The sequence below is a fragment of the Belonocnema kinseyi genome, chromosome 7 (assembly GCF_010883055.1).
Source record: "Belonocnema kinseyi isolate 2016_QV_RU_SX_M_011 chromosome 7, B_treatae_v1, whole genome shotgun sequence".
Taxonomy (NCBI): domain Eukaryota; kingdom Metazoa; phylum Arthropoda; class Insecta; order Hymenoptera; family Cynipidae; genus Belonocnema; species Belonocnema kinseyi.
The window spans coordinates 3,701,687-3,717,245 of NC_046663.1; the positions used below are offsets into that span (position 1 = coordinate 3,701,687).

At 23.4% G+C, this 15,559-nt stretch overlaps 2 protein-coding genes across 2 annotated transcripts in view; one reads left to right on the forward strand and one right to left on the reverse strand.

Moving 5' to 3' along the window:
* LOC117177069 (3-hydroxyacyl-CoA dehydrogenase type-2) overlaps window positions 1-1,421 on the reverse strand; it is a 16,735-nt gene extending 15,314 nt beyond the window's left edge. Inside the window, exon 1 of the mRNA XM_033367546.1 lies at window positions 1,190-1,421. Coding sequence (XP_033223437.1) covers window positions 1,190-1,198 — 9 coding nt within the window. The 5' untranslated portion in view covers window positions 1,199-1,421. The remainder of the gene's footprint in view (window positions 1-1,189) is intronic.
* A 4,374-nt stretch (window positions 1,422-5,795) lies between these two features.
* LOC117177160 (ataxin-3-like) overlaps window positions 5,796-15,559 on the forward strand; it is a 16,608-nt gene continuing 6,844 nt past the window's right edge. The window contains exons 1-4 of the mRNA XM_033367665.1: window positions 5,796-6,185; window positions 6,289-6,453; window positions 14,210-14,346; window positions 14,477-14,631. Coding sequence (XP_033223556.1) covers window positions 6,162-6,185; window positions 6,289-6,453; window positions 14,210-14,346; window positions 14,477-14,631 — 481 coding nt within the window. The 5' untranslated portion in view covers window positions 5,796-6,161. The remainder of the gene's footprint in view (window positions 6,186-6,288; window positions 6,454-14,209; window positions 14,347-14,476; window positions 14,632-15,559) is intronic.

Consider the following 15,559-nt stretch of genomic DNA (forward strand, 5'->3'; position numbering starts at 1 on the left):
TAAGATTAAACTTTTCTTTTAAAAAAAATATTTTTTAGTTAAAATTATTTTTTTTTTCATAAAACTTTATCTTTTTTATTTAAATTTCAAGTATTTTTTACAGCTTTTTTTCTTCAATATTTATCGTTTTAGTTAAAAATTCACAACATTCATATTTTTTATTGAAAATTCAATTAGATGATTAAAAATTCATTTTTTTCTTCAATATTCATTATTTTTGCTGAAAATTAATTCATTTATTTGAAAAAGGAAACTATTTTTTTTTTAATTCAGTTTTGTTTGTTAAAAATTAATTTTTGTAAGTGAAAAATCATCTTTTTTGTTAAAAACTTGAGTATTTCGTTTAAGATTTAACTCTTATGTTGAAAACTTTTCATTTTTAGTTGAAAATTGGCCTTTTTCCATATAAAATTCAACTTTTTGACTGAAAATTCAACTTATTTGGTTAAAGATTCATTTTGCTTGTTCAATATTCATCATTTAAGAAATTAATTTCATTTTGACTACAAATTTAACTGTTTTTTCTAAAAACAATTATTTTTTGTTACACAATTTTTTTTCATAAAACATCTTTTTTATTTAAAATTGAACTATTTGGTTACAATTTTTTTTTTCAATATTCGTCACTTTAATTGAAAATGAATGCCTTTGTTTGAAAAAAGAAACTATTTTGTTGAAAATTCGTTTGTTTGTTTGTTAAAAATTCGTTTTTTTCTTGTCAAAAATTATTTTTTTTAACTAAAAAATCACCTTTTTGGATTAAAATATAAGTATTTGGTTAAGATTCAACTTTAAAAATTTCCGAAAAAAAATTTACATCATTTATGCTAATTAGCGAACAAGAGGTAACATTTTTACAAATAAAACTATTGAATTTAATTATTAATTTGCAATTAAACTACTAGAATTAAAACCTAACCTACAAACCTTGGAACATTTAAAAACCACCAAAATCAAATATAAAAAAAAAAACGAGAACAGGAAAATCACAATCTTTTGGACTTTATTCTAATCCTCATTTTCGATTTGAATAATTCACTTCCAAAATAAAACAGAAAAAATTCAATAATTGTTACAAAAAAAAATCGGAAACAATTGAATAATGTTAAACAAATTGTAAAAAAGTATTATTTACACTGCAGTAATATTAATAGAGATTATTTAATAATAAAAAAAGCGAAAAACTTACCTTCAACATTTTCAAATTGATTTATAAAAGAATTGCGAAAAATAAAGTTGCCGGTTTAACGTATTTGGAGCAAAAGTTCAATAGTTCTTTTGCGAAGTCTATTTATAGAACAGGGAAAAACAGGCGAAGAACTGGGCAGCAATTACCAATAATATTTCATATTCATTCGCTAAAATGTGAACATTGAACTCCAGTCAAGAGATATTGTGGACTTTGGACCCGTTCACTTTACCCATGCCGGTTTTTCTCACTTTTTCGTTTGATAAGATTCTGGTAGAGGGGATTGGAGTTTTGGAGGGGATATAAATATATATTCAGATTTGTAATGAAAAATAATTCTGCTAAAATTAGAATTTTCTCTTAACGTAATATTGTTCTTATATAAAGAATAATTTAAAATGTGCCATAATATTATAATACTTGATATAACAATTTTTGTATTTTATCTTGGTATTCGGAAAGTTAATAAAAAAATATATATAACTTCTTTTGACTTTTTTTTAAACTTTCAAAATGAGAAACAAACTCTCAGATTAACCTCATAAAATTTATTACATTTTACAGATTTACACCAGACTTTATTCTACATGATTGTAAATCTTTTTTATGGCAAAAAAAAAAGAGAAAATCTCGAGCAGATCAAAATTTTAAAAAGACCGGCTTCTGTTGTTCTATTTACGCATGCGCATGTTCAAAATACAAGATGTCTGCACGCTGAGGGTCAAGACAAAGAGCCCTGATGCAGCACTTAAAACAAAGATATTAAAATCTGGATGCAGCACCTCAATAGCGAAACTATAAATTTTTTTTTAAATGTCACTGGTTAATATCAAAGATTTTCGGACCTAGATACGGCATCAGATTAGTTGCACCACATACCGATAGTTAGCGCGACAGGCAAGTTTGTGGCCTTGCATATATATATATATATATATATATTGCTTTTAGTTCGGCTACATACTTGTAGAGGCGCGACAGGCAACCATATATTCGGTCGCGCCAAATTATAGTGCATTTGAAATGCAAAATGGTAATAATCTAATTTTACTTTATAAGTGAATGAAAAAATAATTTTAATTGAGTAGAAAAGGTCTTGAAGGAATTCGAAAACTCTACAGACTTTTTGAAATCAAAATTAGGTCCAAAATGTAGCAAAAAGGTTTGTATAATATAGTAATAACAAATTTGAATTAAAAAGTTTATTTTTTATTTAAGTTATATTTTTTTGGAAATTAGTAGAAAAGTGAATCTGAAGATACAGTTAAGTTTTATTTGAATTAAAATAAACTAAAAAAAATGTCTGGTTAAATCAACCAGAATTGTGGTTGAATATGTCCTTACTATTTTTTTCTGGTTAAAGAAATAAAAGTTCTGAAAAGAAATTTCCTTATAAAAACTTATACCATTTTTTTTCCTAAATCGCCTTATAGACCTAGGCAAATGTCTTCTGAAATGTTGTATTTTTTAAATATTTGTGAATTTAGTGGTATATGAGTTTTTTAACAGCTGTAAAGTGTAAGAAGCATTTTCGAAAGTCAAAGGAAATTACGGCTTGCTTCTACAGTTTAGCCAAGGCCATGTTATAAATATGAAACATTTTTTCAAATTGAACTAAGAAGTAACTCAATCTTACAAAATATAACTTTCCCTGCTCCAAAAATCTAACTTTAAGAAAAAATGTAAGTTTGCTTGATTTTTTTTATTAGCATTTAATACTAAAACTTGACATAAAAATTGCCATAATTTTCGTATTTTTGTTTTTTTTTATATCTGAGATAATTAAATTTTTTAAACCGCAATCATGAAAAATAATATAAACCAAATGCTATAAATTTATAGAACTATTATGTACTTTAATAATTTATATTTTTTAAAAGAATTTGATGCCTAAGAATTTGATTCCCTTAAATTGTATTCTAAACTGCGCTGAAACATATATCATTTCAATAAATTTATATCAATGCAAATCATAATATGCATAAAAATTGATTCATACTAATTCTTATTTCCTTGTTTTTATAGTTTTTTACATTTTTAATCTTGTTTTTTACGATTAAAGAAAATCTACTCGTCCTATCTAAAAATGATAAATAATACATTTATTGATCTTTTTAGGCGAACAACTTTTGTCTGTTAATTTTAGTTCTTACCTTGTTTCTTTTTTTCAAGCAAATTTAATATTTTTGTTTTGAATGTTATTTTTTACGACTAAAAACAAAAACTCCGCGTCCTATCGAAAAGTGATTCATAACAAATTTGTAGATCTTTCCAGGGCACGCGATTTTAGCTTTTTCAATTTTGTCGCATCTTGCATAGTCTGAACAAAAAATGGAATTTTTGGATTTTTCATTATTTATGGTACGATCAAATTTTGAATTTTCAACTTCTCGACCATATCAAAAAAGTTGTTATGATAATCTGGTAGGGCTTTTAAGAATCAACGTTTTTCTTGTCTTCCATCAAATATTAAAAGAATCATGATAAATACAATTTGTGCTTTTTTCAATATCTAAAAAAGCAAGCCCAGGCAGCGAGTCACATAAAAAATGTATTATATTTGATATAAAAATGTTGTGTATAATGTAGAAACGTTGACATTTTGAACAAAATCGAGTGCGAAGCACGAGATTCGTGATGAGAATGTGTTCGTCACAGCCGAAAGAGCTTTAACAAAAGAGAGTTCACAATCAGAAAATTACAGTTGACCTTTGATTTTAAAAGGTCTGTGCACGAATGCAGGAGAAATGCAAAGACCGAGCGCGGAGTGCGAGAGCCATCAGTCGCTTGAAAATTCGTCTTTTTTTGGTTGAATTTAACGGCTTTTAATTTAAAATATTTTTTTCTTGAAATATCAACTATTATATTTTACGTTGTTTATAGAAGATACATCTCTTTTGTTTAAAATAAACTACTTTCAAGATAATCAGTTTTTTTGTTTGTTAAACATTGATAAACTGAAAATTTAACTTGTCCGTTTTTGGTTGAAAATTAGCCTCGTTTAGTTTTAAAATGCACTATTTTGATAAAAAGTAATGTATTTTTTTGCAAATTGGTCTCTTTTGGTTAAAAATTAATATTTTTGATTGAATAATCATTTTCTGGGTTGAAAATTTAGCTCATTTTTTAAAGTTCATTTTTCTTTTCTAGAAAATTGATTTTTTAAATTGAAAATTCAACTATATGTTTAAATATTTAATTGTTTTAAGAAAATTATTCTTCTTGTTTACTAATTCATTTATTTTCGTTGAAAATTTACCGATTTTATTTTTATTCACAATTTTTTTAGTTACAAATTTATTTATTTTTATGAAAATTTAACTATTTTATTGAAATTTTATTAGCATAATTTTTTAACTTAAGATCTGAGTATTTCATGTTAGACTGGTCTTTATTCTTAAAATTTAAGAGTTATTTTATTTAACATTAAGATCTTTTTTGGTACAATCAACTATTCAATTTTTCGTTGAAAATTTATCCTTTTTGGTTCAAAGTTATACTACCTTGTTAAAAAGTAGTATTTTTGTTTGAAGATTCATTAATCTAAATAAAAATTCATCTCTATGGCTGCAAATTAATTTTGTTTACAGAAAATTTAACTTTTCCATTTTGGGTAGAAAATTAATTTTTTATTTGAAAAGAGAGACGGTAAAAATAGGTTGTTTTTAACCTATTTTTTGGACCTCGTTAGCGACCTGGGGAAAAATATCTTACAGGTATCAAATTACTCGTCATTGAAAACCAAAGTAAGCATCGCTTTTCGTTTTTAGAAAATTAAAAAAAATTACCCCTATTTAGGAGTTTTGTAGACCCCAAAAGAATTAAAAAGTAGAAAATACCACTAACTATAAAATCATTTTTCACAACAACCCCTTATCAATCAAGAAAATACGTGATTTTACTTTTATAAGGTTTATTTTATAGAAGAAATACAATGAAAAATGATGTTATAATTAGTGGTAATTCCTATTTTTAAATTTTTTTGGGGTCTTCTCAACCCCTAAATAGGAATACTTTTTTGAAATTGTAAAAATACGAAAAGAAATGCTCATTTTTGTTTTCAACGACGAGTAATTTGATACCTGTAACATATTTTTATATTTTTTCTCTAGGTCGCAGGGAAAGTTCAGAAAATTGGCTAACTTTGGCGTCACTTTTTGACAATTTTTTAAAAATTCGTTTTCTTTTAGTAGAAACTTTACCTTTTTCAGTTAGAACATAAAATATTTAGTCGAGATTTTATGTTTTTATTAAAAATTTTCCTTGCTAGTAGAAACTTAATATTCTTTTTGGTTACTCATAGTTGTGGTCGAAAAGTGGACTATTTCATTTTTGGTTCAAAATTTATCTTCATTATTTAAAAATTCTACTATTCGGTAGGGAAAATAGAGAATGTAAGTAAAACACGCACTTTGATTTTTGTTTACTACAGTACTAGCGAATCTATGATAAGTCCCAAGAACTAAAAAAAAAAGTCATTAGTTAAAAAGAAGACAGAGAAATCGCCAACTCTTTTTGACCACTAGCATTTTTAGTTCTTGGAACGTATTATAGGTTCGCTAGTGAGGTGTCGCATCTAGGATTACAATTTCTTTGTCTAGGACTGGGTCAAGTGACAAACGTTTGACACCTTAAAAAAACAATTAAATTTGACATTATTGTGCATAATATCTCAAGTAAACATTCGAAATTCAAGCATGATTTAACCAAAAATACCTATTATTCGATTCCCTCAATTATCGTCTTTAAACCACGCGCCAATCACTGACCGCGTCCAAAATTCCATAAGCTACAATTCTCAGAAAAACGTGTGTAGAAAACATAACGGGCGTAATATCAAGTTTGTAACACAAAACTCCAAAAAAGTGTCGCGGCCTTCAGTGAAAAATCAGCGCGAGTGACATTATTAAATCAAAGTGCATGAATATAAATAGTGTCGGATTGAAGAAAATCGTCGACGTGATCTTTAGAAACGATGGATACTATATTTCACGAGAAGGTAAAGGCTACAACGCATTTTCTGCGTGCATGAATCATTTCTATTTTTTTACCTTATTCCCGAAAAATATTTGACAAAATGTCCATTTTGTGCATTTTTACAGCAAGAGGGATACCTCTGCGCTCAGCATTGCTTAAATGCACTCCTGCAAGGTTCTTACTTTAACGCAGTCGATCTTGCAAATCTAGCTCAGCAAATGGACGAGCAAGAACGACTCACTATGTTAGAATCCGGGGAAGAGAGTGAAGATTATAGGCACTTTTTAGAGGTAGACATTTCTCAGGCACAGTCTTTCAGTTGAAGCTCATTACAATTTGGCTTTTCCACTGAAATACCGAGTCTTTCTGACAATCCCAAAATTTTCCAGGTACATAACCTACATTTTCAGAGTTTTTTTTTTTTAGTTCTGTATATATACATAGTCCAGTCGCTTTTTTTTAGCAATTATAGTCTGCATATTTCTTATGTAACGTGTTTTGCAAAAAATTCTTAGGGAATTTTCGATTTTTAGGCCTATTTCCGTTAAATCGTTGCGAAAAAATATTCTAGGGAATTAATCTATTTTCAAGGGATCTCACAAAATTTCAAGGAATTTTAGAGAATTTTAAGAATTCAAAGATTTTAAATAAAGAGGTCTTGGACTAACCATACTATTTTGCTACTATTTCTTGAAAAATATTTTAATAATAATATTGTAATGTAATATTTTATATTTTTATCAATTACGAATTAAAATAAAATTGACCAATTTTCAACGAAACAGTTGAATTTTCAACGCAGAAAATTAGTTTTCTACCAAAAAAGACGATTTTTCAAGAAAATGCATTTTTCAGATATTAAATTTTTATGTTTAAAAACTATTTTCAGTAACAGCAACAAAATAATTAATTTTTCAGCGAAAGTCATGAATTTTCAATTACCAAAAAGTGATTTTAATTGTCCTATAATTAATTTCCTGAATTGTCCGATATTGCTACTATTTCTTTCATTTTCCTTGCGAAATATTTTTGAACTTCTTCGCTAATTGGCTACAATTAACTTCAATTTTTTTTTTAACAAATTACATACGTTTTTTATCAGATAGTTTAATTTTTAAATAATAAGATTATTTTTCGACCCGAAAAGAGCGAAATTCAACAAAATATATAAATTTTTTAACGAAAAAGAATAATTTTTTACTAAATTAATTTTGATTTTGTGTTTTTCTTCGTTTTTAAAAACTTTTATCTTTTAATGGTTGAATTTTTAATTTAAAAAGTATCAGTTTTTGACCAAAAGTGGAGTAGTTAAATTTTCATTCAGGAGTATTAATTTTCAACTTAAAGAAGGAGTTTTCTAAAAAGAGTATAATTTTGTACGAAATTGTGGAATTTTCAACCCAAAAAGACGAATTTTGTACAAAGTAGTTGATTTTTTTACATAAAAAAAAACGAACTTTTCACTAAAATTATTAATCTTCAACAAAAAAAAATTAACTTTCAAGGAATTACTAATTCAACTATCAACCAGAGTCGATTTTTCAACGAAAAATTTAATAGTTTACATTTAAAATAAAATAAATTTAATTTTAAATAACAAACAGATGGATTTTACCAAAAATAATGGATTTTCAAACAAACAATAGCATTTTTAACCCAAAAACTTGATGTTTTGTCAAAAAAGCCAAATTTTCAACCAAAGTTTTAAATTTTCTACCAAATTGTTGAATTTTCGAGCAGTAAAGGCGATTTTTCTATAAAACAGTTAAATTTTCAATGAATAAATGGAATTTTCACTTCAAAAAATTTAATTTTCAGTAAAAAAAAACAACGAATTTTCAAGCAAAAAATAAAATATTAAAATTTTTTTTTTTAATTCTTAACGAAACCGTTTTAACCCAAAAAATAATTTTTCCCTAAATTTGTTCTTTATATTTTTCTTCGTTTTTAAAAACTTTAACTTTTAATAGTTGACTTTTTTAGCTAAAAAAGATTAGTTTTTCAACAAAAACAAAACAGTTACATTTTTAAATCAAGACACAAAAAAGTTAATTTTCACTAAAAAATCAAATTTTCATTTAGAAGAATGAATTTTTAACAAACAAAAAAAACTCTTATAAACAAAAATTATGAATTTTAATCCAAAGAAATTAATGTTTGAGATAGTAGTTGAATTTTTACCTTAGGGTTGAGGTTTCTATGAAAAAAGGCGAATTTTTAACAAAATAGGTAAATTTTCAGCCAAGCAGTTGTATTTTCAATCGAGAATAATAAATTGTTACTCAATTTTTTCTTTATATTTTTCTTCGTTTCTAAAAACTTTAACCTTTCATAGTTAATTTTTTAACTAAAAAGTATAATTTTTTCAAAAAAAAATAATAAGTGGAATTTTCACTAAAAAAATTGAGTTAAAAAACGAATTTTTAACGAGAAAAAAAAGAACATTTTTTAACCAAAATTATAAATCTTAAAAAAAAATATTGTCTTTGCAGGAAGTAGTTCTACTTTCAATCAAGAAGTTGATGTTTTAACGAAAAATGTAATATTGGATATTTTATCAAAAAAGAAATTTAATTTTAAATAAAAGTCAGTTGGATTTAAACAAAAAAAATGAATTTTCTAGAAATTTGTTTAATCTTGAACTGAACTAAATTAATTTTCCACCAAACAGTTTCAGTGTTAACCAAAAAAGTTTATTTTCTACCAAAAAAGGTGATTTTTCAACAAAATACGTAAATTTTCAGGCAATCAGTTAATATTTCAATCAAGAAGAATAATTTTTCTTTATATTTTTTTTCGCTTCTAAAAACTTTAACCTTTAATAGTTGATTTTATAAACTAAAAATGATCAGTTTTTCAACAAAAACAAAACGAAACTTTTAAATTTTCACTCGAGAATGGGAAGATTCTATAAAAAAAAATAATTTTTAATGATTAAGTGGAATTTTCACTTTAAAAAAATGAAATTTTCAGTCAAAAGAACGATTTTCTAAAGACAAAAAAGATTTTTTCAGCTAAAATTCTTAATCTTGAACAAAGAAAATGATTAATTTAAAATAAAAAGCAGTCGTATTTAACCAACAAAAATGAATTTTCAAACAATTTCGGTATCCTGAACTAAACCAGAATAATTTTAAACAAAGACAGTTTCAATTTAAATTTTTAAAAAATAATTTTCTACCAAAAACGGCAAATTTTTAACAAAATAGAACAATTTTTAAACAAACCTTAAAATTTTATACCAAATTGTTAAATTTTCGAGCCGAAAATATGTATTTTCTGCAAAACTTTTCAATTTTCAACCGGAGAATATGAAGTTTCTCAAAAAAGTTAATTTACAACCAATCAGTTAAATTTTCAATATAATAGTTAAATTTTTAGTTAAAAGAATGAATTTTTAACTAAAATTATGAGTATTGTACAAACAAAAAAAAAATAAAGATTTTAGTGGAATTTTCTATCAAAAAGGCGAATTTTGAACAAAATACGTAAATTTTCTACCAAATTATTTAAATTTCGAGTCTAAAATTGGAATTTTCTACAGAACAGTTAATTTTTAACAAAAAGTTATTATTAAACCGAAGCAGAATTTTATGAGACCGGGAAAAACCGGGAAATGACAGTGAATTTATTTTTTGACCGCGAATTTAAAAAAAAATTTTAGAATAAAAATATTGTCCAACTTTGATTTCAACCGTTTTTTAAATAATTTTTCAAATTGTGATTTGTATAAATTATTATATCATTCAGTTTAGAATTTTTAATCCGAAATGTTTCTATTAAAAAAATTCCATTTTATATTTTTAAGTTTTAAAAGCATATATTTTAATTTAAAGAATTTTAAAATGCAGTTTTAAAGGTTTAACAAAATTAAAAATTTAAAAGTTTTTAAAATCAAATATTTTTAAAATAAAAAACAGGGTGGACGCTGGACCGGAAATTTTACGAATTTTCAGTAAAAAAATATGCCCAAAGTTCGATTTTAACAGTTTTTAAAATAATTAAAGTGCAGTTTTGAAGAATTAAACAATGAAAAATTAAAAGCATTTGAAGTTGAAAATTTTTCCTTTATATTATTTTTTATAATTATATAAATATATTTTTTATATTTTTGGTCCAAAATTTAACTGTTCTGTTAAAAATTCGTCCTTTTTGATTCAACTCAACAATTTTTAATTTCAAATTAAAATCTTTTTTGGTTGAAATAACATTGATTTCATGTTTTCTCAAAATTCATATATTTTTGGTTGAAATATCAATTATTTGGATTAAAGGTTAGTATACTTTTTAAAATAATTGTGTTTTATTTTGTTAAAAATTCATATTTTTAGGGGTTGGAAGTTGAACTGTTTTGTAGAAAATTCATCTTTTTGGCTTGAAAATTTAATAATTTTTCTGAAAATGAACTTTTTTGTTGAAACTTCATATTTTTTGTCGAAAATACAACAGTTTTTAAAAATAATTCGTCTTTTTGAATTCAGAATTGAACAATTTTGTTGAAAATTCGTCTTTTTTGGTGAAACTTTAATTTTCTTGGTGGAAAATTGATCTTTTTGATTAAAAATTGAACTATGTTGTTAAATATATATATATTTCTTTTTCTGAAAAAATTAAATTCTTAAGTTAATTAAATTTTAATTCTTAATTCTTAAAATTTCTGAAAAAAATTAAATTAAATAAAAAATTTTATTTAATTTATATTTAATCTAATTTTTCTGAACATGAACTTTTTTATAAAACTTAATATTTTTGGTGGAAAATTCAACAGTTTTTAAAAATAATTCGTCTTTTTGAATTCAGAATTGAAAAATTTTGTTGAACATTCGTCTTTTTTGGTGAAACTTTATTTTTCTTGGTGGAAAATTGATCTTTTTGATTAAAAATTGAACTATTTGTTTGAAAATTGAATTATATTGTTAAATATATATATTTCTTTTTCTGAAAAAAATTAAATTAAATTAAAAATTTAATTTAATTTAAATGTAATCTAATTTTTCTGAAAATGAACTTTTTTTTGAAACTTCATATTTTTTGTGGAAAATACAACAGTTTTTAGAAATAATTCGTCTTTTTGAATTCAGAATTGAACAATTTTGTTGAACATTCGTCTTTTTTGGTGAAACTTTAATTTTCTTGGTGGAAAATTGATCTTTTTGATTAAAAATTTAACTATTTGTTTGAAAATTGAACTATGTTGTTAAATATATATATTTCTTTTTCTGAAAAAATTTAATTCTTAATTTAATTAAATTTTAATTCTTAAAATTTCTGAAAAAAAATTAAATAAAATTAAAAATTTAATTTCAATTTAATCTAATTTTTCTGAAAATGAACTTTTTTTTTGAAACTTCATATTTTTGTGGAAAATACAACAGTTTTTAAAAATAATTCGTCTTTTTGAATTCAGAATTGAACAATTTTGTTGAACATTCGTCTTTTTTGGTGAAACTTTAATTTTCTTGGTGGAAAATTGATCTTTTTGATTAAAAATTTAACTATTTGTTTGAAAATTGAACTATGTTGTTAAATATATATATTTCTTTTTCTGAAAAAATTTAATTAAATTTTAATTCTTAATTCTTAAAATTTCTGAGAAAAATTAAATAAAATTAAAAATTTAATTTAAATTTAATCTAATTGTTCTGAACATGAACTTTTTTTTGAAACTTCAAATGTAACATTTGTTAAATTTTGGTTAGAAATTTATCCTTTATAATTTGAAAATTTAATTTGATTTAATTCAACAGTTTTTCACTTCAAATTAAAATCTTTTTTGATAGAAATATCATCTATTCCATGTTTTCTCAAATTTGATATATTTTTTATTGTAATATTAATTACTTGGATTAAAAGATAGTATACTTTTTTTAAATTGTGTTTTGTTTTGTTGAAAATTTATATTTTTGTGTTGGAAATTGAAAATATTTTGAGTCTAAATTATTTAATTTTTATCCCATTTAATTTGAAATTTCTTAATGTAGAAAAAGAAAAGTATTTAATATTTAGCAATATTTTATTTTTCATTTAAGACGAGTAAATTGAAACCAAATATTTAAAAGAAAACAATTTGAAACTGAATTGTTATACATAGAAAGCTTTGAATCTTTAGATTTTTGAAGAACTTTTCAACTTTTAGCGTTACAATTTTTGTAGAAAAAATTTGACTAATTTTAAGAGATATTTAGAAGTTTTGAAAAGATTTAAAATTATTTAAAAACTTGAAATTATTTCAAATAATTTAAACGAAGTGAGTTAAAATTTTTTTCAGAACTTCTAAATATATTTTAAAATTAGTCGACATTTTCCTACAATTTTTGAAAATCCTGCAAATTAAAAAAAAATCCTCAAAATTTTTCACGTTTTTTGAAAATTTTTTAAATCTCTTAAAATCTTTTTAAACTTTCTGTTACAATAATTTTTCAAAGTGAAAAATCATTTGCAATTTTCCTAAGAATCTTAAGACAATTTTTTATTCTTTTGAAATCTTTCACAATTATTAAAAAAAATTCTAAATTTTTTGTTTGAAATCTGCAAAAAACCACATTTTATTTTTAATCCGGCTGTAATTATTTGAAATTGTTTCAAGTTGTAAATTTCTAAATTCAGATACAAAATTTTTTTAATTTGCAGGAATTTCTAAAAGTTATAGAAAAAATTCAATTAATTTTGAAATATATTTTAAAGTTCCGGAAAAAATTCTAAAATTATTTTAAATTTGGAAAAATTTAAAACGAGTTAATAGATTTTTCAAGATTTTGAAATAAAATTTTTAAGGTTTTAAAGGATGCTTAGACTAAAAATAAAAATAATTCAACTTCTAATTTAAGAAATGTTAAGTTAAAAAAATTATTTTTCAATTTTTTTGTTTGTTAAAGATTGATAAACTGAAAATTTAACTTGTCCCTTTTTGGGTAAAAATTAGCCTCGTTTAGTTTTGAAATGCACTATTTGGATAAAAAGAAATGTATTTTGTTGAAAATTGGTCTCTTTTGGTTAAAAATTAATATTTTTGATTGAAAAATCATTTTCTGGGTTGAAAATTTAGCTCATTTTTTAAAGTTAATTTTTCTTTTCTAGAAAATTGATCTTTTAAATTGAAAATTCAATTATATGTTTAAATATTTACTTGTTTTAAGAAAATTATTCTTCATGTTTACTAATTCATTTATTTTGGTTGAAAATTTACCTATTTTATTTTTATTTACAATTTTTTTAGTTAAAAGTTTATTTATTTTGATGAAAATTTAACTATTTTATTGAAATTTTGTTAGCATAATTTTTTAACTTAAAATTTGAGTATTTCATGTAAGATTGGTCTTGTTTCTTAAAATTTACGAGTTCTTTTATTTAACATTAAGGTCTTTTTTGGTAAAATCAACTATTCAATTTTTCGTTGAGTTATCTAAGAAATGTTAAGTTAAAAAAATTATTTTTCAATTTTTAATGTGTCTGGCTTAATAATATAATTTTGAAAATTTTTAAAGTTCATTGCTTTAATTTTTTTAATTTAGAGTATTGAAAATGTTAATTTAGATTTATATTTTTGGAATTTAATCTGAATCTTTGAACTCTATAATTGATAAAAGTTCGAAATTTTGCAGTTTATTTGAATTTCATTTAACATTGTTTAATTGAAAAACTTTTAAACTTCAATTATTGTTTATTACTTTATATGGAAAAATGTTTAGAATATAGTTTGATTTTTTAAATTTCATTGGCCGTGACAAATTTTATTTAAAAATTTAATTTTCTATCCCAAATTATTGGATTTCAGACTAAATACTTTAAAATTCAGACTGAACATAAGTTTAATACTGGAAAAAAAAATTTTTCACAATTTTTTTAAAATTTGTGAGACTATTTTTGATTTCTGAAGAGATTCCGAGACCTGATTATACTATATTATTTTTCCTATAAAATTTTTTCGTAACGGAAGTTACATATTTGTCTCTGAAAATATAAGTTATTATTTGAAATTTTAGTTGAAAACAGTAAATAATTGAATACCTGAAATGAATATCATTTCTTTAAAAAATTTTATTTTAGCAACCATCAGGGAATGTAGACGACAGTGGATATTTTTCGGTGCAAGTTATAAGCAAGGCATTGGAAGTTTGGAATCTGGAAATGATCCCATACAATAGCACCGAACCAATAGCTCTTTTGGCCCAAAATGATCCTTCGTAAGTTATCTTATCAGCCTTTTGTTTCCAGAGCAAACAGCTTGTTTTTACAATTAAAATTATGAAATATTTCAAGGAATATTTAGAATAAAAAAAATGTTGAAAGGGTTCATTTAAATGCTATTTTCAGGCAAATGAAGGCGTATATTTGTAACTACAAGGGTCACTGGTTCACAATTAGGAAGTTGGGAAGTCAGTGGTTCAATTTAAATTCCATGTTGAGTGGTCCTCAACTAATATCAGACACATACCTGTCTATGTATTTAGCTCAACTAATTCAAGAAGGTAAGAATCAAGTCTTTGAATAAGGGGGGCGGGGCATTCATAAAATATGTTTTAAAAAAAGTAACGTAGTCTGAAATTCTCCCAAAGTAGAGGACATTCACTCAAATAAAACCGAATTGTCAAGCAAAACCGATTTTCTAACAAAAAAGGTGAATTTACTTTAAAAATTCTTCATTTTAGATTTTTTTTAAGTGTATATTTTTAATTTATAGAATTTTAGAGTGCAGTCTTGAAGATTTAAACAATTAGAAATTAAAAGCGTTTGAAGTTAAAACTTTTTTTTTTTTTTTTTTGATAAAACAATATTATTTTATCAACTTTAAATATAAATAAATTTAAAAATGTGTATGTACTTTAAATATTAGAAACTGAACAATAATTTATTTGATAAAACGATTCTTAATTTGTTCAAAGTTCAAGAATTTCCAGATTGTAACTGTTTTAATTCTAAAGTCTTAGTCATTGAAAAAATTTAAAGATTCGATTGAAACTTTATAAACTATTTTCAACTTTAAAATAACTTAATAATATATTCGTAATTAAAGGCTTTTATTAAATTTAAAATATTTTTTTAATCCAAAATATTTAATTTTTAACCCATTTAATTAAAATTTTTTTTAATTAAGAAAAAGAATAATTATTTAATATTTAGCAATATTTCACTTTTCATTTTAGATGAGTAAATTGGAGCGAAATATTTAAAAGTAAACATTTGTTTTTTTTTAACTAAAAAGGTAAATGTAAAAGTTTTTGGTTAGAAATTCATATTTCTGGTTTAGAAACTCAACTGTTTTGTAGAAAAATGGACTTTTTGGTTTGAAAATTGTATTGTTTTATTCAGTTGTGGGGGTGAGGGGTTGAAAATACTATTTTTTTCTAAAAAATTCCACTAATTGATTAAAAATGACCTTTTTTCTTAAAAATTTAT